Source organism: Morone saxatilis, unplaced genomic scaffold, assembly GCF_004916995.1.
Source record: "Morone saxatilis isolate NCDOM2014 unplaced genomic scaffold, NCSU_SB_2.0 Contig8, whole genome shotgun sequence".
Taxonomy (NCBI): domain Eukaryota; kingdom Metazoa; phylum Chordata; class Actinopteri; family Moronidae; genus Morone; species Morone saxatilis.
This window is the reverse complement of record NW_023340257.1, coordinates 4,572,913-4,593,254: the sequence shown is the minus strand read 5'-3', so window position 1 is coordinate 4,593,254 and position 20,342 is coordinate 4,572,913. Positions and strand designations below refer to the sequence as shown.

General features: G+C 41.9%; 1 protein-coding gene and 1 long non-coding RNA gene across 2 annotated transcripts in view; both read left to right on the top strand.

The window, feature by feature from the left end:
• LOC118341669 overlaps positions 1 to 2,898 on the top strand; it is a 5,182-nt gene extending 2,284 nt beyond the window's left edge. Inside the window, exon 2 of the long non-coding RNA XR_004797447.1 lies at positions 1,080 to 2,898. This is a non-coding gene — a long non-coding RNA (uncharacterized LOC118341669). The remainder of the gene's footprint in view (positions 1 to 1,079) is intronic.
• A 4,041-nt stretch (positions 2,899 to 6,939) lies between these two features.
• LOC118341557 (period circadian protein homolog 2-like) overlaps positions 6,940 to 20,342 on the top strand; it is an 18,212-nt gene continuing 4,809 nt past the window's right edge. Inside the window, exons 1-18 of the mRNA XM_035679832.1 lie at positions 6,940 to 7,093; positions 10,980 to 11,547; positions 12,865 to 12,957; positions 13,261 to 13,415; positions 13,759 to 13,880; positions 14,055 to 14,256; positions 15,998 to 16,049; positions 16,668 to 16,810; positions 17,038 to 17,116; positions 17,253 to 17,359; positions 17,510 to 17,663; positions 17,771 to 17,879; positions 17,965 to 18,244; positions 18,749 to 18,902; positions 19,011 to 19,147; positions 19,341 to 19,544; positions 19,668 to 19,913; positions 20,035 to 20,329. Of these exons, the coding sequence (XP_035535725.1) occupies positions 11,096 to 11,547; positions 12,865 to 12,957; positions 13,261 to 13,415; positions 13,759 to 13,880; positions 14,055 to 14,256; positions 15,998 to 16,049; positions 16,668 to 16,810; positions 17,038 to 17,116; positions 17,253 to 17,359; positions 17,510 to 17,663; positions 17,771 to 17,879; positions 17,965 to 18,244; positions 18,749 to 18,902; positions 19,011 to 19,147; positions 19,341 to 19,544; positions 19,668 to 19,913; positions 20,035 to 20,329 (2,984 nt within the window). The 5' untranslated portion in view covers positions 6,940 to 7,093; positions 10,980 to 11,095. The remainder of the gene's footprint in view (positions 7,094 to 10,979; positions 11,548 to 12,864; positions 12,958 to 13,260; positions 13,416 to 13,758; positions 13,881 to 14,054; positions 14,257 to 15,997; positions 16,050 to 16,667; positions 16,811 to 17,037; positions 17,117 to 17,252; positions 17,360 to 17,509; positions 17,664 to 17,770; positions 17,880 to 17,964; positions 18,245 to 18,748; positions 18,903 to 19,010; positions 19,148 to 19,340; positions 19,545 to 19,667; positions 19,914 to 20,034; positions 20,330 to 20,342) is intronic.

Below are 20,342 nucleotides of genomic sequence, written 5' to 3'. Positions count from 1 at the left end.
CACACACACACACACACACATATACATATATATATATATTAGTTGGTGTATTTTGTGCATCTATTCATCTTCGTCCCCTTTGGCAACTCAACAGATGTGTGGGAGAAGAAACAGAAAGTATAGCAATTGATAGAAATAAACAAGATGTAAAACTCAATTTGTAAAACCTCGTGACAATTCAAACCAAGTAAACAAAGCTGCATGTCTCTATGTGTAACTGTTGTGGTGTAGTGGAAAGATTACTCAGTAGAACATTGGACAGAGTGACTAAAATAATACTTTAAGTTAGATAGTAATCTATTTTTTTGTCAGCCAACATTTAAAAAGGGACAGTAAATCAGAGGAAAGAGAGGAATGAAGAAGTGCAACAGAGCTGGTCGGCCAAACATGTTGTAATTTCTTGGTTAGTCAGCATCTGAAACCTCTAGACCAGGGATCTCAAACTGCTGGTCCAGGGTCTATTTGCGGTCCTCCATTTCCCTCCCTCCATCCCACGACATGACATAAAAAATATAATATAATCGGGTCCACAATTATTATTTTTTTTCTAGTTGATTCATACCAATTTAAACTGCCCCTACATATACAGTTAAAATGAAAACACAATTATAGTATTTTATTTGCTGTAAAATAATGGCAAAGGTTAAAGGTGCCTGCAAATGAGTGCAAAGAGTTGATAAGAAGAGAGCAGGTTTCTAGGCTTTCATTTGTTCTTTTTGCAATAAACAAACAACAGATGAGATAAATTATAATATAGAAATGTATAGAAACTACTCTTCACATGTTTTTCTTAAGTATGATGTTAATAATTAGTAATGGAAATATTTTCCGAATATTGCACTTTCTTTCTCGTTGAAGCGGCCCCAAGCCAATTTGAGTTTAGGACCCCTGTTCTAGACCATCAGGACACCCTAACATTACCAATCCATTAGTTCATCACTAAGCAAAGTTGATATACCTGTCACTTATTCAAATATTTAACATATTCTGTGTCCATTTTATCACCTTCCTCAACACTACTCCATCACCCATCCCTTACAACTAATCCTCCTCCTTTCCTACAATCCGTCCCTCCTCAGGACTCTCTGGCTCTGGGTAAAACAGACGAGGAGGCGCTGAAGCAGTTTCGCCAGAAGTTCGACGAGGCCCTGAGAGAGAGCTGGACTACCAAAGTCAACTGGATGGCCCACAATGTGGCCAAAGACAACCGCTCCTAGAACAGCTGAGACCCCTCGAAATCCAAGGGACAGGGGCCAAGAGGACACAGTGAAGGAGTGTGAGAGTGTGTGGGAGAGGAAAGGTGTGCAGAGGAGACGGAGTGACAGCCACCCTGATTTTAAAGAAGGGAATATCCCAATCGTGAGCAGATTCACCCCCATATACTGTAGATACAGAGTAAACCTACTCTCTGAAACAGTTCGGTCAGCCTGCACCCTTACTCACTGCATCCTCCTCGCCTTGCATCACTCTGGCATGGTGCCTCCTGAAAATCCAAATACATGGTCTCGTGACATTTCTGTGGAATCATGGTGGGTAACGTCGTTGCAAGTTTTGCACAGGCACAACAGCTGATGGAGCACACAGCCAAAGGAAGGGAACTGAAGCGCCCACTCTGCCCACACTAAAGATGAACTGTTCCTACAGAGCGGGCTGACAACAAAATTCATGGCCTGGAGTGGTTGAATGAATTTCGTCCCACAGACTTGAAACTCAGCTTGTATGGACTCTGAAGGGAGACATGGTTTGACTGCACCCCTGAACTGTTTTAAGTACAGCGGAGATAACACATGGGTGTGGAAAGGGCGGATATGGAAAGGACAAAAACGTCTGACCCCCATGTCTTAAAACAATGTGCACCACGCCCACAGGAAGTGCATCTTAACTGTCTCGCTCCCGCTGCCTCAAAAGTGTGCCTCGAAACTGCGGGAAGATTGTATTTTTTATGAGTTTTCTTTTTCTGTTGCCATTTAAGAATTTATCATGAGACGTCTATGTGCCAGACTACTTTACTAGTCCAGAGAGAAAACTTCTGTTAGGGAAATAATGATGAAGAGAAGGATTGATTGGAGAAAAAGATGCCCTGAGCCTTTTGGTCCGCTGTTTGAATCTCATTTCTTTTGGACCTTTTAACACTGGAATGTTTTTAGAAAGACGTATACATGTAAATTTCAAATAGTCTTTTAACAAACTAAACACTTTATTTTTTAGTTTCTTTTATTTTGAAATGACAATGTGCATTGTTTCTTTGAAAAATGTTCAAATCAAGAGCATTATTGGACAAAATGTTATCACCCGTGAGTTATCACTAGTCAACTTGTCTTAAAGTCTAAAAGGATGTCGGCCTTTTAAAGTGCCATCCCACTCATTCTACGATAAACTCACTGAGGAATAACTGATGCTTTTAACATGTTAGGACCAAAACAAAAAGCAAATCTTTAGTAATTCCATTGTTCATACTGTGTTTTTAATTATCTGTTTCTGAATTGAATGTGAAAATATGTGCCGCTCTCTTTTTAAATGTGTTTGTTTTTATACGAGCAGGTGTGGGCGGAGTCTGGGGGCTGTGTGGGCGGGGTTTATCAGTAGGGACATTACACTGCGATGCAAAGCTACTTCCTCATTTTCGACATACGGTGCTCCTCAGCATCTGCATCTGTGTTTGATTTTCGTGCAATATCCGAGTATATGAACCATATCCTATTAAATAAAACCTTAGGCCCAGGCCTAAGCCTATAATGGTTTTTCTCTGTTGGTTTATGTGTGATGCAGCTGTATTTCGCACCACTTAGCCTTCAAAAGTCTCAGACACTGGATATTGTCAAATGTACAGGCTTTTATTGTTTTGCTGGTTTTTGTTTTCATAGGAGTTTTATTAAAGTTATTTTCCACCGCGCTGCACCTCCGCCTGTAGTCTGTTTCGTTGTGTGACGGCACCCACTCAGGGCAGCACCATGGATGTGTTCTCTGTTTTCAGAGCTTTTTGATTCCATATCAGAAATATACACAAACCTATTTTTGTGCAAAGGGAATAAGAAAAGAAAGTAGCATCATTGCCAAGTAGGAGTAATAAAAGTACTCAATGTAGAGAGTGTTGGCTTATTATTAGTTCTGTTGCATTATTGTAGCATTTTATTGTTGCAGTTGGTAGAGATGGAACTCATTTCAAACTATACACTGTAAAGCTGTTTGATCAATGAACAATGAATCTTATTTTATAAGCTCCTCATCAAGTTTGTATGTAGAATCTTAATTTGTAAAGTAACTAGCATCTATAGCTGTAAAGAAATTATTGTGTAATAAGTACACTATTTAGGTCTTAAATGTAGAGTGAAGTAGAATTATAAAGCAACATGAAATGCAACGTAAATTCCTTAAATCTGTACTTGAAAACAGTAGTTGAGTGAATGTTCTCAGTTACAGCTAATTACTGAAAATGAATTATCTGGGACACTTTTATTTGAAACTCAAAGTTTGACATTTAAATTTAAGTGCAGCAGAAATTGGATGTGTTATAGCAGGAAAAACAAGGGTGTAAGTAATAACATTAACAATGTTCTTTTCAAGTGCCTCAGAAAGTTGTGATCATGAGGCAACATTCACAATGCCAGGACCCTGAAGCTGAAGCAGCTATATTGAATTCAGCCATCATTTATTGTCAAAATGTCTCCCATGAAGAAGGAAAAGAAGAGTCGGGGCTTCACCTTTCACCTTTACTGTCATTTCTATGTTCACAACATTCACATACACGGAAAGGAAATATGCATTTGATCCACATGGTCTGAGGTTACTTCCTGCCTGTACAGTGTGCACTGATTTAAAAGTACAATAGTTTGTGGGAAGTGAGGTCTGTGTGTCAGCATTGCCTCTGGTAACCTCCTATCTCTACACTAGAATTCAAGGATATTAAGGGGATGTTCGCATATGCCACCCACCTCATCATAAAGCTCCTTTGTGTGCCAGCAGTTTATCGTCTGAAGTGCACAAAAGGGCTTTTTTCTATTGCAGTTTATGTGACTCAGGAACTGTATTTCTTTTCACTCTGTGGAGAATGTTAAAGTCTCTCTCTTCAGCAGTCATCATTTATTTGTTCTCTATTACTTAAAGCCACAATGCTCAGTGTGAATCATCTGCTGTATGTGTGTGTGGTGTTGTTCACTGGGGTTACATAATTCAGTAACCTGGTAGAGGGGCTGTTCATGGGGAGTGCAGATGCAGTGGTAGATGTAAACAAAGGATATACAATATCAAATGAAAAATAATGAAATAAAAGGCTTATTCAAGGGCAGTGCAGAAAAACAACAGTAAACATAGTTACATGGACGTGTGTGAGAATATGCTCAACATCTGAATCTGCCTCAGAAAATCTCTTATGTCATCCCGGGTTTCTATAGATGACATAAACTGGTGATTTCCTTACCTTGTGCTCCCTCCACAGACATCTTTTCTCCCCCTGACATCACTGAATGAAACAGGTGGCTGATGGTTCCTGACTTACATTCATGAATATAAATGACAGCTGCATCCAACACACAGGTGTTCGAGGACAGAGCAGTTAACTAGCTGTGCTCTGTTTCAGTGATGCATCTGTGGCACTACTTTCCACTCCCTTAGCCTTAGCTTACACATATTTGATGATGGCCTACTTTCATACAATACATGCTGGGTTTTATATGGTTGCCTTTTTATATGAGCAGTCAGAATCACACCTACGCAGTTGCACCTAAAGCCAAATGGTGCTGACACTATTATACCTACTGTATACCAAGGCCAGGAAATAGACATTACAGAGAATTTCGGAAATGTATTTATTATGTTAATAAATCCATCCTGTGTTCGGTAAATGGAGCATTAATATAACACAGTTCAGCCCATTAATATAACTGATCCCCATTGCCCACTACATGTATCTCACATCATTACTAGTTTTTCAAAACTTCTCTGTTTTATTTCAACGGTAAAATGCTACTTTCATTGGGAGATTGCATTTCCCGTATAAAGGCTACTTTTCCTTGGATCCTTAAGTACATTTTTCTAGTAATATTTCTGTACTTTTACCTCTACAGGATTTTGAATGAAGGGCTATTTACTCTGATGTTTTATTGGTACTTTTAAGTAAAGGATCTGAAGGCTTCTCCCACCACTGCACAAATATGACACTTTTTGACAATTAACAAGCAAATCTTTTGCTATTTCACGGAAATTGTGTTTGCAGCCTTGAAGAAAAACTTTCATGTATACCATGAAAAATGTTTTCAACTGATTAACAAATACATATATTAATTTGTTAATTAGGTAATGATTTTTTAATACTGACTTATATTTTAGCCCTTTTGTATATATGTAAAATATATTATCCAGTGACTTCCATTCAACTTCCATGGGGCTTCTTCAGTATGCTGAGCTCCATGATGCAGAACAGCTTCATCCGTACATGGTAACATATATGATAACACACTTTAAATGTAGGTGATATGTGGTTAGATAATCATGATACTCATGACTGTCAGTCAAAGCTCCTGGGATTTACAGATAAAGCCACCAACATCATGACTCACTGTTGTTTAGGGAATTCCACCCACCTGTAGGATCTCCCATTCCCCTGTCATCACAGGAAAAATGAAGTGTGTGTGTGTGTATGTGTGTGTGGCTAAAAGAGAGGCTGGTGATATATGGATATGTGAATCCATCTCATTTTACTGTCAGAGTCCGATCCCCATCCACCCACACTTACTTACATCCATAGCAAGTTTGCACCTCTTCCTTTAAGCATTGTTGGGAAAACAGTATTGCCTCATACAGTAGCCTATGAGGCTGTCAGTGTGGTATCACACAAGCCAACTTAAGTAGGATGGATGTGAGAGACTTGGTTCTCACATGTTCTGGTGAGTGGACGCTGAGCACCATGAGGCAGACTGTAGGATGTGTTGTTAGGGTGCCACCTCACCTCCGTGGGGAGGGAGGGAAGGAGGGTGTGATTTCCACTTGAAACTGGCTCTTACGATAATCAGAGAGCCAGAGTCCAGATTTCTGGACTGAGTTATTCTATGGAGGCTCTTGGCTTGAGAAGAGAAAATATGGCGTTGTGGCTCCCATGCCAGCATGTGAAAATAATATTATAATGTGTGTTCTCGAGTCTCAGTCCCATTCATCTCATCAGTCTGATGAAAAAAGGTCTCAGTCTGGAATAAGAAGAGGAGGATTAACCCTTTCTCCATGAACAATACCCTCACCCTTCTACCAAAGAGGGAAAGAATAGTGCCTTGCTTGTAGTTTCCCCCTCCAAAATGCTTATATATGAGAAGCTATAGCCTTCTTTATTGTAAGCTACAAGTGTACATTAAGAAATCTCTGGTAAGTAATCGTCCACAGCGTGACAGACATTTTATTTATTCGCTTCCTCGAAGAAAGGCAGCACCACTGCAGTGCAATAACACGTTTGTAGAGTGTATTTAAATTGCTATGTATGCAACAACGTGCATTATGGGACACCTCACCTAACTCACTAGAGTTGTAACATTTCATTTACGATAGCTTACACACATTGTTTGTGTCACGTAGAACAGAACCGAGGCAAACTAAACGTATTTTTTCCGGATGTTTCATGTGGTCCGTCGTTTCCTGGTTGTTTCCTGCTCAGACTTTTGCATTTATGTAATTTCAACACTGGATACGGTGTTTTCACTGCGGTGGAGCCGTAACTACCCAGTCTCACGCCGCACGATACACACAACATGGGATTCCACGTGCGGCGGTTGAGTTGTTTATATAAAACGACGGACAGCGCTCTGGACCAATGATCTCGCACTACTGCAATTCCGTCACATTCTCCATGGAAACCCGTCATTTTCAGCCAATGGAGAAGCGCTGGGGGAGGGGTCTGAATTGAGGTCGCGGGCAGAGCTCGCTGATTGGCTGCCGGAGCAGAGCCGGAGAGAGCCGGGGAGGACCCGCTGACTACTGTGTCAACCCGTCTGAATCCGTCTCCCATTGAGGAATGCTGGATGTTTCACTGAATGTTTTACTCACTGCTCCGCTTTGTTTTCACTCGACACCGAGGACGACCGGAGAGGCGGTTTTTATCACGGCAGCACAGGTTGGTTTTCCTTCATTTGTACTTTTTAGTTGTAAGAATGAATAACCAAGCTAAAAAAATAATAAGTTGCATAACTGAAACGAATGCGCGCATGCGCGGAAATTCTGATCGCTCTACTTATTGTACTTTTATAAGCTCAAATGCCGGGTTCAAGCATTTCTGTTCATTTGTAGAGAAAGAAAAATGTCGGATATTGTCAAATTGGCCGTCTTTGGGGAAGCGGCTGCTGTTTTGTGTCGGTTTTTGAGCGATATCGTCACTTTTACATAACTGTGTCAGTGTACCGTGCAGTGGATTGCAGGTCAACGTGTGTGTGGATTTTGTATAGCAGGTCAATGGGAGTTAGATGGGGGAAGGGATGCTTGTTCCAATTACAGAAATATGTTTTATTGCATTTTCTCAGATTCAGCATAATATATGCTGTAAGCTTTTCTATGTATGAAACACAATAGGCGTTGTCATATAATCACTGACGTTTGAAATGACCTGTTTTCAGTTTCTGTTGGTTGGACTAGCTGGACTGCATAGCCTCATTTTAATGTGTATTACCTGAGAAATTGTTCTATTTCAATATATCAGGCAGAGTGATGTCAAATGTAAGTGGGTGGGTGTTATTTAAAAATGAATGGATTAGTATTTCCATGCTAGCTACGGTTTATTTCTATCTTACTACTGTACAAGGTCCCCTTAGAGGCTTATTGTTCACACATACACACACACAGAAACAGTTTGTCCCTGCCCCCGTACCTGTAAATGTTAGGTCGACATAATAATCACAAAACATTGCTGCTGAGTTCAATATGATCTGCATATGGATCATTTATCAGATGACCCACAGGTAGTCCCTGAACGGATTTTTACTCCAAATTATGGCAAATGTGTCTCCTTCATATGAGCACACAGGTGGCAGCTGGGAGTTTTCCTTTAATATAAAGGGGTGATTAACTCTTGGCAGCATTGATAAAGCTGCAAAGAAGATATTTTGTGTCACAGCACTACTGCAAAAGCTTAGGTGTCATTCTATTAGATAGTATTATTGTTATTGCAGTTTCACTGATATGTCATTACTCAATCTCTGAATAATATGTATTATATATATATATAAATATTCTGAATCTCAGAATATAGGATGAATGTGGCAGCTTGTGTTCATTGTGTAGTATAGTGGCAGATACTGTGATGTAACTCACTGTGATTGTGTCATTTTAATGAAATACTGGAGTAGGCCTGAGGATGAAAATACTAATTAGCCCTAATTATACCTTTTGCAGTTATCCCATTCTCTTACAATAACTCTTGCCTAATGTTTGATTAACGGCATTATGTAAAGCATTAGCAAGAGTGTATATCCTATCCTTAACTATGCTCATGTAACTTCTCAAATTTCATTCAAGAATGCACTTCAGAAGTACTGTGGTTGGATGCAAGTGTAAGCAAGCATGTGGTTTTATGAAACAAGGCTACCACGGCTTTGTGCTGCACTATAGCCAAATCCATGTGACTGGAGCAGCGTTGTATAATGCCTGAGATCTGTGCTAGTGTGTTGGGTGTATCAGTGCCCTGGCTGAAACAGGGCTGAGCTGGAAGCAGAGGGAGTTCTGTTTCATTATGTCATTCCTCTGCTTTGTGTTGAGAGTTTGTTCACGCGTAGCTCGGACAGTTTTGAAGATTTTGTGAAACGTTATTCAGCAGTTGTATAACGCTGCCGGCTGGTCTGATAAGTATTGTTCATTGAGTAAGGGGTCTCTGGTCGGCGTATATTCTTTCAAATATACAGAAAAGTGTTCAGATTTGCTTATTGGGATGTTTGATTTGTTTTACTGCTCAAGTTTTGAAGTGCAACGTGTTAAATAGTTTAATGAAAGTACAGGATTGTTATGTGAAAAATGATGGCAAACTTCTTTATGCTGCAGACCTTGATGTATTTAATGTTGCCTTAAAACTAGGGCTGCACAATGAATCGAAATATTATCGAAATCACAGTATGGCTAAGTGCAATATACAGATTGCAATCACTGGAATGTTTTGATAAAGATAAAATGTGTGACAAAACAGCATTATAATGAAGCACTGTAGTGCTGCAGAGGTGCCCTGGTCTACAAACCTCTCTTCTCCAGATTTAAGAAAACATGTTTGTTAGGTACACATCCCCAACAATTTCACATCACCATGATTCTGATTCATTTAATATGTGATTCAAACATGATTATTCCCACATAATATAATATAATATCTTTCAAAAGAAATCGCAAGATGATGTTTTTACCGTCTCGTACAGCCCTACTTAATGCATACAGTTAACAGTGTTAGCAGTTTACTTATTGTTCATAGCATGTAGTACTGTGTCATAAGCTTAAACAATCCATTCTTGGAAGTTTGATCTTTTTCTCTTTGCTAAATGAAATAATGAGCCTGTGATTCTGTTGACATGATTAAAACCTGCAGTCAACCCTAACTCCCCCCTGATTAGCTGACACCATTCTAACCTGTTGTCACTCCTTGCTCTCTTGCGATTGGTCATTTGCTGCAACCAATAGAAAGTCCCCTCAGCGGCTTGACTACTGCCTCAGTTAAACTCGGGAGTGGGTCATTTCCTGGTGGCAGAGAATGTGTGGGTGGTTGGAAAGTCTGCTAAGTCTGTGGAGATGTTTAAAACATGAAAACCTAAACTCCGACAAGTTATGCAAAAGTGCCTTATGTAAAGAGTGAAGAATAGACATGCTGCTGAATTTGCACTCTTACATAAATAGCTGCAACCTGATCTTGGATGGCAGCAAAACAATGAAATATTTTGGATTTGGCTTCAGTACCTGTTGCCAGTATTTCCTATTATGGCTTTAACAGTCCCAAATAGCTCCTGCTGCTCTGCTCTGTGGGGTGTAGGAGGAGTGAGCTGATGTAACCTGTTGCTTTTGTATTTTCACCACATTAGGGTGAGATTTTTACACCCCTGGATGCTTGTCAATAGTCCTATTTGTGGTTTGCTATTAACAATTGAAATCCAACCTGTATTTACAATGTGGATTCTCATGTTACGATAACAGAGTTTGCAAGTTTAAGGTGGCTTGTGTAACTAGTGAGGTTAGTATTCAAGGGAAGCGTTTTTTATATGTTGTCGATTCAGGGGCCCAGCACTGTGTTACATAATGCAATATTTATTTGATTTAGACTTAAGTGAACATTACAATGCACCAACATATCTGTTTATGTGGGATCTGTATCCTGGGCATTAAGAAAAGTGCGGTTATTTGTGAGCAGGAGCCATTTCCTCCCCAAAGATTTGTTGTCGACTTTTCCTCTTGCCTGTTTATTAGATAATTTGGGAAGGGCCAGGTCGACACATCATGAATGAAAAATGATTTCAAAGCATTTTGTCTTTGCACCATCCAAATGAGTCCTGATGGTTTGTTTGAGGTGAAAGGTTTTGTTTGTGCTGTGTGTTCAGAGCTGGGCTTTCATCTGTACAGACTCACCTTTCATGTGAAAAAGCTCTTTTGAAAAATTGAACTGGATCACACTGGTCTGGGGCTTAAGTCCGCACGGAAAGGGCAAACGGCGGCCTATTTAATGTGCAGACCATTTGAAGGATGGATGGCAGCAGCCTTGGTGTGTGTGTGTGTGTGTGTGTGTGTGTACAAGATCACTGTATCTGTGTGGCTGTGCCCTTTTGTTTCTCACTGACTTTTGAAAATGCTGAGATCCAAGGCTACATTGGCTGATCAGATCTAAGTGTACTGCTGTATTTGTGATGGATCGTTGCGTCTAATCCCCATTGATTGCTTCTTATTTTAGTACTGTGTGTACTATAGATCTATAGGAGTGCACTGTATTGTAAAGGGTTTGTCTGACTGAGTAATTTCACCTGTGGTTTCTTTTTCTCCTTTAGACTGCATCCCCACTCCTGAGGCATCAACTCCATTTGCGTGCCACTGCCAAGCTCTTAATGGCATTGCCATGTGGAAGGTAACTTAAACTCCCATCTTTTGCCCTTTGGTCCGTCCCATGTCTGAGGACAGTGATCCAAAGCACTACCTGTACTCAACCCTGGACGGGCGTGAACGTAACTGTGAAAGGGTCGGCTTCCAGGTGGACGAAGAGGTGTCCTCTCCCTGTGCCTCTATTAACCAACTTCATCGCATGGCTAGCAGCTACGATGAGGGTTGTGGCGGGCGGGATGGGGTCGAACTGGATGCCGAGTTAGGATTGGCCTCCGAGGGGAGCGACAGCAGCCACGAGCATCCGACCTCGCCGGGCTCCCCACACGATGACAGGAAGCGGCCACGGCCACCCTTACACGAAGATGTAGAGATGGGCGGCAGCGGAAGTGGGAGCGGGACAGAATCCCATGGAAACGAGTCGCACGGCAATGAATCCCATGGCAATGAATCTGTGGGCAGCTCAAATGGCAATGGCAAGGATTCCGCTCTCATGGAGTCTTCGGGGAGCAACAAGAGGTGAGGGCACATCAAACGCACTGAATCATTCTAAATCAAGTTTTTGAGTGGACCATCTAGGTCACGGAAGTAAGGTTCATTAAATGTAATAGAAGGGCCATTTTCCCCTGCATGAGTCATTGTTGCTCTGAGTCATCATTGTAGTCTAGCAGCGACTGTCTCAGACTGAGGACAGCTGTGGGTATTCTATTTCAAATTATGAGACAGACAGTGTAGAAGACAATGACTGTTGGCACAGTTCCATTTAGAAATGACTTGTTTAGTAATAACTTGTTATTGCCTTCAAAAGAAGAAATTGTACGACGCAGGCTCTTTAATTAAGCAGGTTAATTGTCTACAAATTTCCGATTCTGTGGTGTCATAAGATTAATCATGTGGTGTGGCATACTCAAATAACACTTGCTAGCTCCTCAGAGATAATAATGACATTTTATTTTAAAATGCTAAATAGCTGTGGCACAGTCTTTGTTGATAGTCCATATGCAATTAAGAGATGCCAGGCTTTCAATAACATGCTGCACTACATCTGTCTATCGTCTTCATCTCTTGTCTGAAAAAAGCAGTGCATCTACTGTAGTCCGGCTGTTACATAACGAAGCTCTAGTGTTTCCTCCACCTCCATTTACATCCAAGAGGTGGAGGAAACACTTTCCAACATGCAGTCCAGTACAGCACAACACCACCAACTACTTCAGGCTCAAAAGTGAGTCTATATGTCAAGGATACATTCAGGGGCTTTTGTATGGGATTGTATCAGATTGTTGATGTACTTCCATATGTATTTGTGCTTTATGCGTGAACTGCTAGACTAACATTGCCAGAGTCGATTTTTGGTGGTTTAATACTCCCATTAGAGCTACAGTACCATCATAACTTAAACAACAATAAAAAAACAAGATTTTATTCATGGGAAAAGTAGAAGTAGTAGAGTTTATAGCGGTGCACCACCTGGTCCTCGTTTTGAACTGTGCCACTGTTTGTTGACTTATTTGTACAGGAGATACAGATGTTGTTCAAGGTTTGGAAAATGCTTGAATTGAAAGCAAAATATCTCATCATATTTGTTTTTTGTCTCCTCGTCAGTTTAGATGATAAAGGTTTTGAGAGTCTGAAAATTTTAGGTTTAAACCTTGAAAAGTGCTTGGATTTCACTCTTAAAAAGCAGTACAAGCCCTGTCAATAACACCAAGCCCTTCACCCACTTAATTTATTTAGTCTTACGTTTTGTTTAGCCAATCTAACTGCCCTGTCATAATGCTCTGTTTAGTGGCCTTTCTGTACACCTTCAATAACATGAAATGTTGTCTGTGCTTGCAGCTCAAACTCTCACAGCCCCTCACCGCCAAGCAGCTCCAATGCCTTCAGTCTGGTGAGCTCCGAGCAGGACAACCCTTCAACCAGCGGCTGCAGGTTAGTCTACATCTTACATCTTACCTTTCAAAATTCGGTTTTAAATGGAGATGCAACGCTTACCATTTGATACACTTGTTTATTCCTCCTTAGATGTAAAATGTGTCGGCAGTAGGAGTTTTATACTTGTATGCAACAGTAGAAAGTTCTCAAACTCTGACGCATCCCGTTGCCAATCAATCCCCTCATACCACAACCCTACATACTGGTAGCCACGCCCTCCTGTGCTCCTCAGAGTGTGACAGCCCTGGTGAGACCTTGTCATTTTGATGCACGTGTATCTGTCTCATGCTCGCCCTGCAGCAGCGAACAGTCAGCCAAAGCTAAGACACAGAAGGAGCTGTTCAAGACCCTAAAGGAGCTGAAGATGCACTTGCCGTCGGAAAAGAGGAGCAAGGGCAAGTCCAGCACCGTCAACACGCTGAAATATGCGCTGCGATGTGTCAAACAGGTGAAAGGTAAGACTTGCTTCCATTGGCACTTTTTTCATGCGTGCTCATTTGTGTATTCACTTCGCTGTTTATTGTACATCAGCAATGTTGACGACTGTTACGTTGGTGAAGAAAGTGACATTTTCCTTAGATAATTAAAAATCTTGTAGAATTTGTATCGATCTGGGACATAGACTCCGAATCATATTCTCTGATTTTGAGTGTGAATATTGCATCAAAAACAATTACCAAAAAAAATCTCTTATGGTTATGAGATAAAACATGATGCTTAGAAAAGTAACTACTGCCCACAGTGTGATCACTGTGTGAAGTGATATGTGCATTGATCCATCCTCTCTTTGTTTTGCAGCCAATGAGGAATACTACCAGATGCTGATGATTAATGACAGTCAGCCACCAGGGTTTGATGTATCCTCCTACACCATCGAGGAAATCAACAGCATCACCTCCGAATACACCCTCAAAAACACTGTAAGTACCTCTGACTTTAACCCTGCAATGAGGAAAAAAGGAACAGCCAAAAAGTATATTGCAGAAGTGCAGTTACATAAGAGAGGATACAGCTTCAGTTATAGAACATACTGAAATGCAAAGATGCCTAACTCACTGGTTTGTTAATAGTTGTCTGTATCTTTTCACCGGCAGGATATATTTGCTGTAGCCGTCTCACTCATTACGGGGAAGATTGTTTACATCTCGGACCAGGCGGCGTCCATCTTGAACTGCAAGCGGGAAGTGTTTAACAATGCCAAGTTTGTGGAGTTCCTCACGCCTCAGGACGTCAGTGTGTTCTACAGCTTTACCACCCCCTACCGCCTGCCCTCATGGAGCATGTGCACCGGAGCAGGTACCAGCTGTCTCTTAGCTTAAACCTTGAATGAATATTTGAGGATTATACATTCAGATATAGACCAGTTCACACCGGGATTTACAATTGTGAATTATTTTTCCTCTACAATATGCAAATAATAGCCGAGCATCACTTTGGAGCCTAAAACCCCATCCAAATCTTTCAGTTAAAAGCCAGTATAAATATAAAATTTTACACAGCGGATTTGAACCACAGTCTCCCAGAATTAACCCACTCATCCGTCACATCTTCCTGCCAAAAGGGACTTTGTCACTTCTTCTACTGTTACCTAACTTCCCTTTTAACTTTAACTTCTCACAATAAAGCATCTCCCAGTGCATATACCTTCAGAGTAGGTGAAGCTGTAACCAACCAGTAACAAATAAATGCACATGTGGAGAAATAAATTCACACAAATCAGAATCATCTGTCTTCAAATCCACCAGACTCCTCCACCAGAAAAACTGTAATTTTACTTTGCAGAATGCAGGAGTTGCTGCTCTACCACTGCCACGATTGGGTAGTTAACACCTTAGTTTGGGTCCGAACTATGACTTTAAAACACCGAACTCCTACAATAACGCAAACAGACTAACTGATCAAGGCAGCAGTGGACAAGCAACTCTTGCGTTCTACGAGGGAAAATTACTAAGACCGATATAATGGCTTCAGTTACCCATTGCAAAGGGCTATGGAACTATTCTACTGTAAATATAACCTAGACTTAATTTTTAACTTTAATTTTGGTAAAATAGTTCTCTTCATCGTCTCATCTTAGTTGTGGAAACAAAGGTTGTTGACTAACATATTCATGCTTTTCGTTAGTGATATTAACACTAGTGGGAATGTGTCGTACATTTCCATCACCAAGAAAGGGCACGTGGAGAACCCGCTCGAAACACGACCCCAATCACCTGCACACACACACAAGCATCAATTTCCTTCACATGACCCACACCCACACACACATGCTCATACACACATAGCACATATTGCATTAACATGCTCAATCACACATTAATGAATGCACACCCACTCGCACACCCGCTACATATTTGCTGAAGACATAATGGTATTGGTGTTGGTACAGTCAGAAGCTCTAAGTTACACCTGCAAATCTCATAATGTAAACCTCTGCAGGTGCTCTGCAATAAATCCAACTTTTCTGAGACTTAAAATCTTCAATTAATGTTGACACTGTCTTAAAGTCTTAGAGGTATTGGTTTGTGTCTATTATCAATTCTGGAGCTGTTAGTGGTGTTGCTGGTGTTATTGAATTTGCATGCAAATATCAACTCAAAAACAAATGCACACCTGCATTAGATTATGTCATCTTTCAGTCTGTTTTCAAGCTGGTTGGGGTCTTGCACCCTTCTTATAATAGTATTCCATTGTCAATCCACTTTAGCCACTGTTGTCTTTCTATAGTCTCACTTAAATAGCTTGTGGTCATTTGGGGATTTGGGAGCTGCTATCAGTCCAGTGATGTAAAAACATTGAGGCTCTGCAGGGATCACTGGGTCATCAAGCTGTTTAAGTCATGGTTAAGCAGCTGTATGTGTATATTTACACACTTTTTCAGAGTATTTTAACTACAATGAATCTTCAAACTTCAGAAAGACAGACTTCTCAGGTCCCGTCAACAGTGTGTTGAATATAGATGACTAACAGATGGCTTGCTTGGAAGTAGTCAATCTGGTGATATATTCATCCCACCTTCTCTGTGTCTCTTATTCAGAGTCATCTCCCACGGAGTGCATGCAGGAGAAATCCTTCTTTTGTCGCATCAGGTGAGTGCCAGTGGCCGGCAGCTTCTCTGATCCATAGTTTCCTGCTCAAACAAGCTCTGACTCAGCACAGGGTTGGTGAGCAAGAGAGAGGGCGGCTGAGAGGAGGGAGGAAGTCAGCAGCTGTGAGCTTTTAAACTGTTTCTCCATCTAGTGACCAGATGGAGTGTTACAGCCACAGTTTAAGATTAAGGTCTTCTGCTGTGATCATGTTATAATAGCATAACATTAGTGTACATGGTTAATTAGAAACCTTTCAGAAATAAAGACATTTACAGCTGCAGTTTATGTTAAGTGCGGTGTTCGTGTGCAAGATCCTTTAACTATTCACTACAACAAAATATAATTTTATTTAAGTGTATGCAATCTTTAAAAATGAGGACTTAAACCAATTCAAAATGTTCATTAGCCTTAATTACCTTATTAATACATTATAACAATTATAAAAGGATACAGCTTTCAGGCACTGATACACATACACAGATTGTTGATTCTTTTTAAGAATAAAATAAAAGAATAAAAGAATAAAGGGCAAACTCAAATGTATTTTTGAAAGCTTCTTTAGGTAATACTCCAATACTATAAAACAGTATTTTAATGGTGTTTGTGTTTGTGTTGCAGTGGTGGTAAGGAGCGCGAAGGGGATCTCCAGTACTATCCTTTCCGTATGACTCCCTACCTGATGAAAGTCCAGGATGCCGAGCTGGCTGAGGAACAGTTCTGCTGCCTCCTGCTGGCTGAGAGGGTGCACTCTGGATACGAAGGTGAGACCTGCAACCATATTCACATGCTTTCACACAACATTTGTTGTGTTCATTACTGCATTGCCTCACTCAGTCATATAACACACACAGTCTTTTTGAGTTTAGATGAATAGTACAAACATTAAATAAAACAATTGGCTAAAAGCATGGTACTGTTCATGTTGAATGATCACCATTTGCTTGTCTTACTGGCCACTTCATTTTTTTCCCTTCCTCTCTCTCCACAGCACCCAGAATTCCTCCTGACAAGCGTATCTTCACCACGACACACACACCAAACTGTGTGTTCCAGGATGTGGATGAGAGGTCAGTGGAGCTGCAACAATGAGTCGATTAATCGATCAGTTGTAAACTGCTAAATAAATCACTTTTAACTATTTTGATAGTTGATGTGTTTTTAATTGTATTAATCACGTTGTTATTGTTGTTGTTTCTCCATCAGGGCTGTTCCTCTGTTGGGTTACCTCCCGCAGGACCTGATTGGAACCCCTGTGCTCCTCAATCTGCACCCAAGTGACCGACCCTTGATGCTGGCTGTGCATCGCAAGAGTAAGAACCCCATTCATTCACTTGATTTCATTCCAGGTTTCACACATTCATTGTTTACCAGTTAATGATGGGAAAATAGAAAACAGCTCAGTTGTGTTTCATCAGTGTGTATCAGGTTTTAATAAATGTCTACTCTTTGTTGCCCCACAGTTCTGCAGTATGCCGGTCAGCCGTTTGATCACTCCTCGATCCGTTTCTGCGCAAGAAATGGCGAGTACATCACCATCGACACCAGCTGGTCCAGCTTCGTCAACCCCTGGAGCCGCAAGGTCTCCTTTGTCATTGGCAGGCACAAAGTCCGCATGTGAGTACACCCAATGCATTGTTTTAGTTCAGGTTCATCAGCAGTGATATGTTGGGATATATTCCACTTTGAACATGCTAGATGACAGTGGTGTGTGTGTTTTTCAGGGGTCCTGTGAATGAAGATGTTTTTGCAGCACCAGCTTTCCATGGAGGGAAGATCATGGACTCAGACATCCAGGAAATCAGTGAACAGATCCACAGGCTGCTACTCCAAGTATGTAGCTACACAGACACAGTTGTATGTACACATTTTCATACAAGCATTTGTCAGTTTCTGTAGCAACCTTTTCTCTCTTCAGCCCATCCACAACGTAGGTTCCAGCGGTTATGGCAGCCACGGCAGCAACGGTTCCCATGAGCAGCTGGTGGGCATCAGCTCATCCAGCGAGAGCAACGGGAACGTCACTGCAGGGAAGACGGCGGAGGAGACGGGCAAGGCCAAGCCTCCCAGGACATTCCAGGAGATTTGTAAAGGGGTCCACATGCTGAAGAACCAGGACTCCCAGGTCTGCCTGCATTCCCCTTCCCCTTCGGCCTCACCGTCGCCATCGAAGCCTGAGCAAAGGAAGACCACTGACAGTGAGTACAGTTTGATATCACCAAAGAAGGCACCTTTCTGTGAATACATTTATTGTAAGGCTGATATTTAAGGGGATGAAACTCTTAACCGTGAGCTATACATAAACATCATCATCTGTCAAACATCTGTCAGTGCAAATAACCACACTCAGTCTTTGAAGCATTAGTGACAATGTGAGCTGAAGCTGAAGTGGCATGTCACAGTGGTAGAAAATCTACAAACTCTCTAAAAATTCTAAAAAGTTGCTCTCCAAAAACAATAATTCAATTAAATACATCAAAAGTGCATAAAACATAAAACAAAAAGGTAACTACTATACGTATAGTACGTACAGTAGTTACACTGCAATGCCACAAGAATCAGAATCAAACAAAATGTATATATATTTTATATTTTGTGTTAAGCTTTGTGTGTTTACCTGCCAGTCTTTGTGTGTGTGTGTGTGTGTGTGTGTGTGTGTGGGTGTGGGTATTTCTGACATTTTCTTATCCATTCCTCTCCAGCAGCAGCTCAGAAGAGTCCAGCAGTGCGTCTGAAGGACTCGCCGCCCCCTCTGCAGGTCAGAGACAGTACTGCAGCCAGCGTGGAAGACTTCGCCTGCAAAGACCAGACTGTCCACTCCTACCAGCAGATCAGCTGCCTCGACAGCGTCATCAGGTAAGGGTTGGTGTTTGTGTTCAGTGAACGGTGATGATGATGATGATGATGATCATGATGACATGCGTGAAGCGAGCACACTCTGATCATTTCAGTTTATTTTCTCAGGTACCTGGAGAGTTGTAACATCCCTGTCACAGTGAAGAGAAAGTACCAGTTCTCCTCCAACACCACCTCCTCCAACTCTGATGATGACAAGAAGGGCTCAGAGGATGGCATGCAAGTGCCTCAAGATACAAACCCAGGCATGTACACCTCATACAAGTCACACACCTCCACCTACATCTATAATATCAGACCCCTTCCCTTGAACACCCTTTGTGTTATTCATTTTCATTGTTGCTTGCAATCACTCAGTTCGCCCACTTTACTGATAGCAGTCAGACTGTAATCATCTACAGCTTGGAGCTAACATTGGATTTCTCTTTCCCCGTCCAGACCCTTTGATGCTCGCCGCCCAGCCAGGCCTGTCAAACATGAAAGCCCCAAAGAAGCCATCTAGGGCAGCTGCTGTGGTGGGAGGACCCCTGGCACCCCTCACCCTGCCCAGCAAGGCTGAGAGTGTGGTGTCCATCACCTCTCAGTGCAGCTACAGCAGCACCATCGTCCATGTGGGAGACAAGAAGCCTCAGCCCGAGTCTGGTGAGTGTTCATTCTTTAATAGAAGTGATTCAGGCAAACAAGCATAACCGAATGTGTATCCATCCAACAGCTAGATAATAAGTGCTGTTTGACTGATGCTGATGGCTCTGATTTGTTCTGCAGAGATTATTGAGGACGTGGCAGAGAGCCCCGCACCCCCGGCTCTGCCCATCAGCGTGGTGTCTCCGCCCAGCCAGGAGAAGGAGGCCTACAAGCGGCTAGGACTGACCAAACAGGTGCTGGCTGCACACACTCAAAAGGAAGAGCAGGCATTCCTCACCCGCTGCCGAGAGCTCCGCAACGCCAGGTCCTTCCAGAGGGACTGTTACACATACCTGCACAAGCAGAGAGGGTCAGCCAACGCTGAAGGTAACCACATGCCTTTGTAAAAAGAAAAAAATTGAAGGACCCAATTCTATATTTGTATATAGGCAGGCAAGTTCCTAGTTCTTCATCTCTGAAAAACAACTTTCTGTCTTCTCCATCTCAGAATCATCTGGACCACGAGGTGCAGCCAAACAGGGCACCACCAGGCCCGAGACTACTGCCAAGAAGGGCATCCGCAATAGGAAGTCCAAGAAGCAGCGGATGAAGCATCCTGATTCGTCAGACAGCGCTGTATCACACCGCAAACCCCGCCCCCCTCTCCAGGGTCTCAACCAAACCTCGTGGTCCCCGTCAGAAGCATCCCAGTCAGCTTTTAACGTCTCTTACCCAACCATGGTGCCTGCCTACCCACTCTACCCCCCTGCACCTGCTGCCCCCTCTCAGGCCCCCCACCCTGACCGCTCCCTTTCC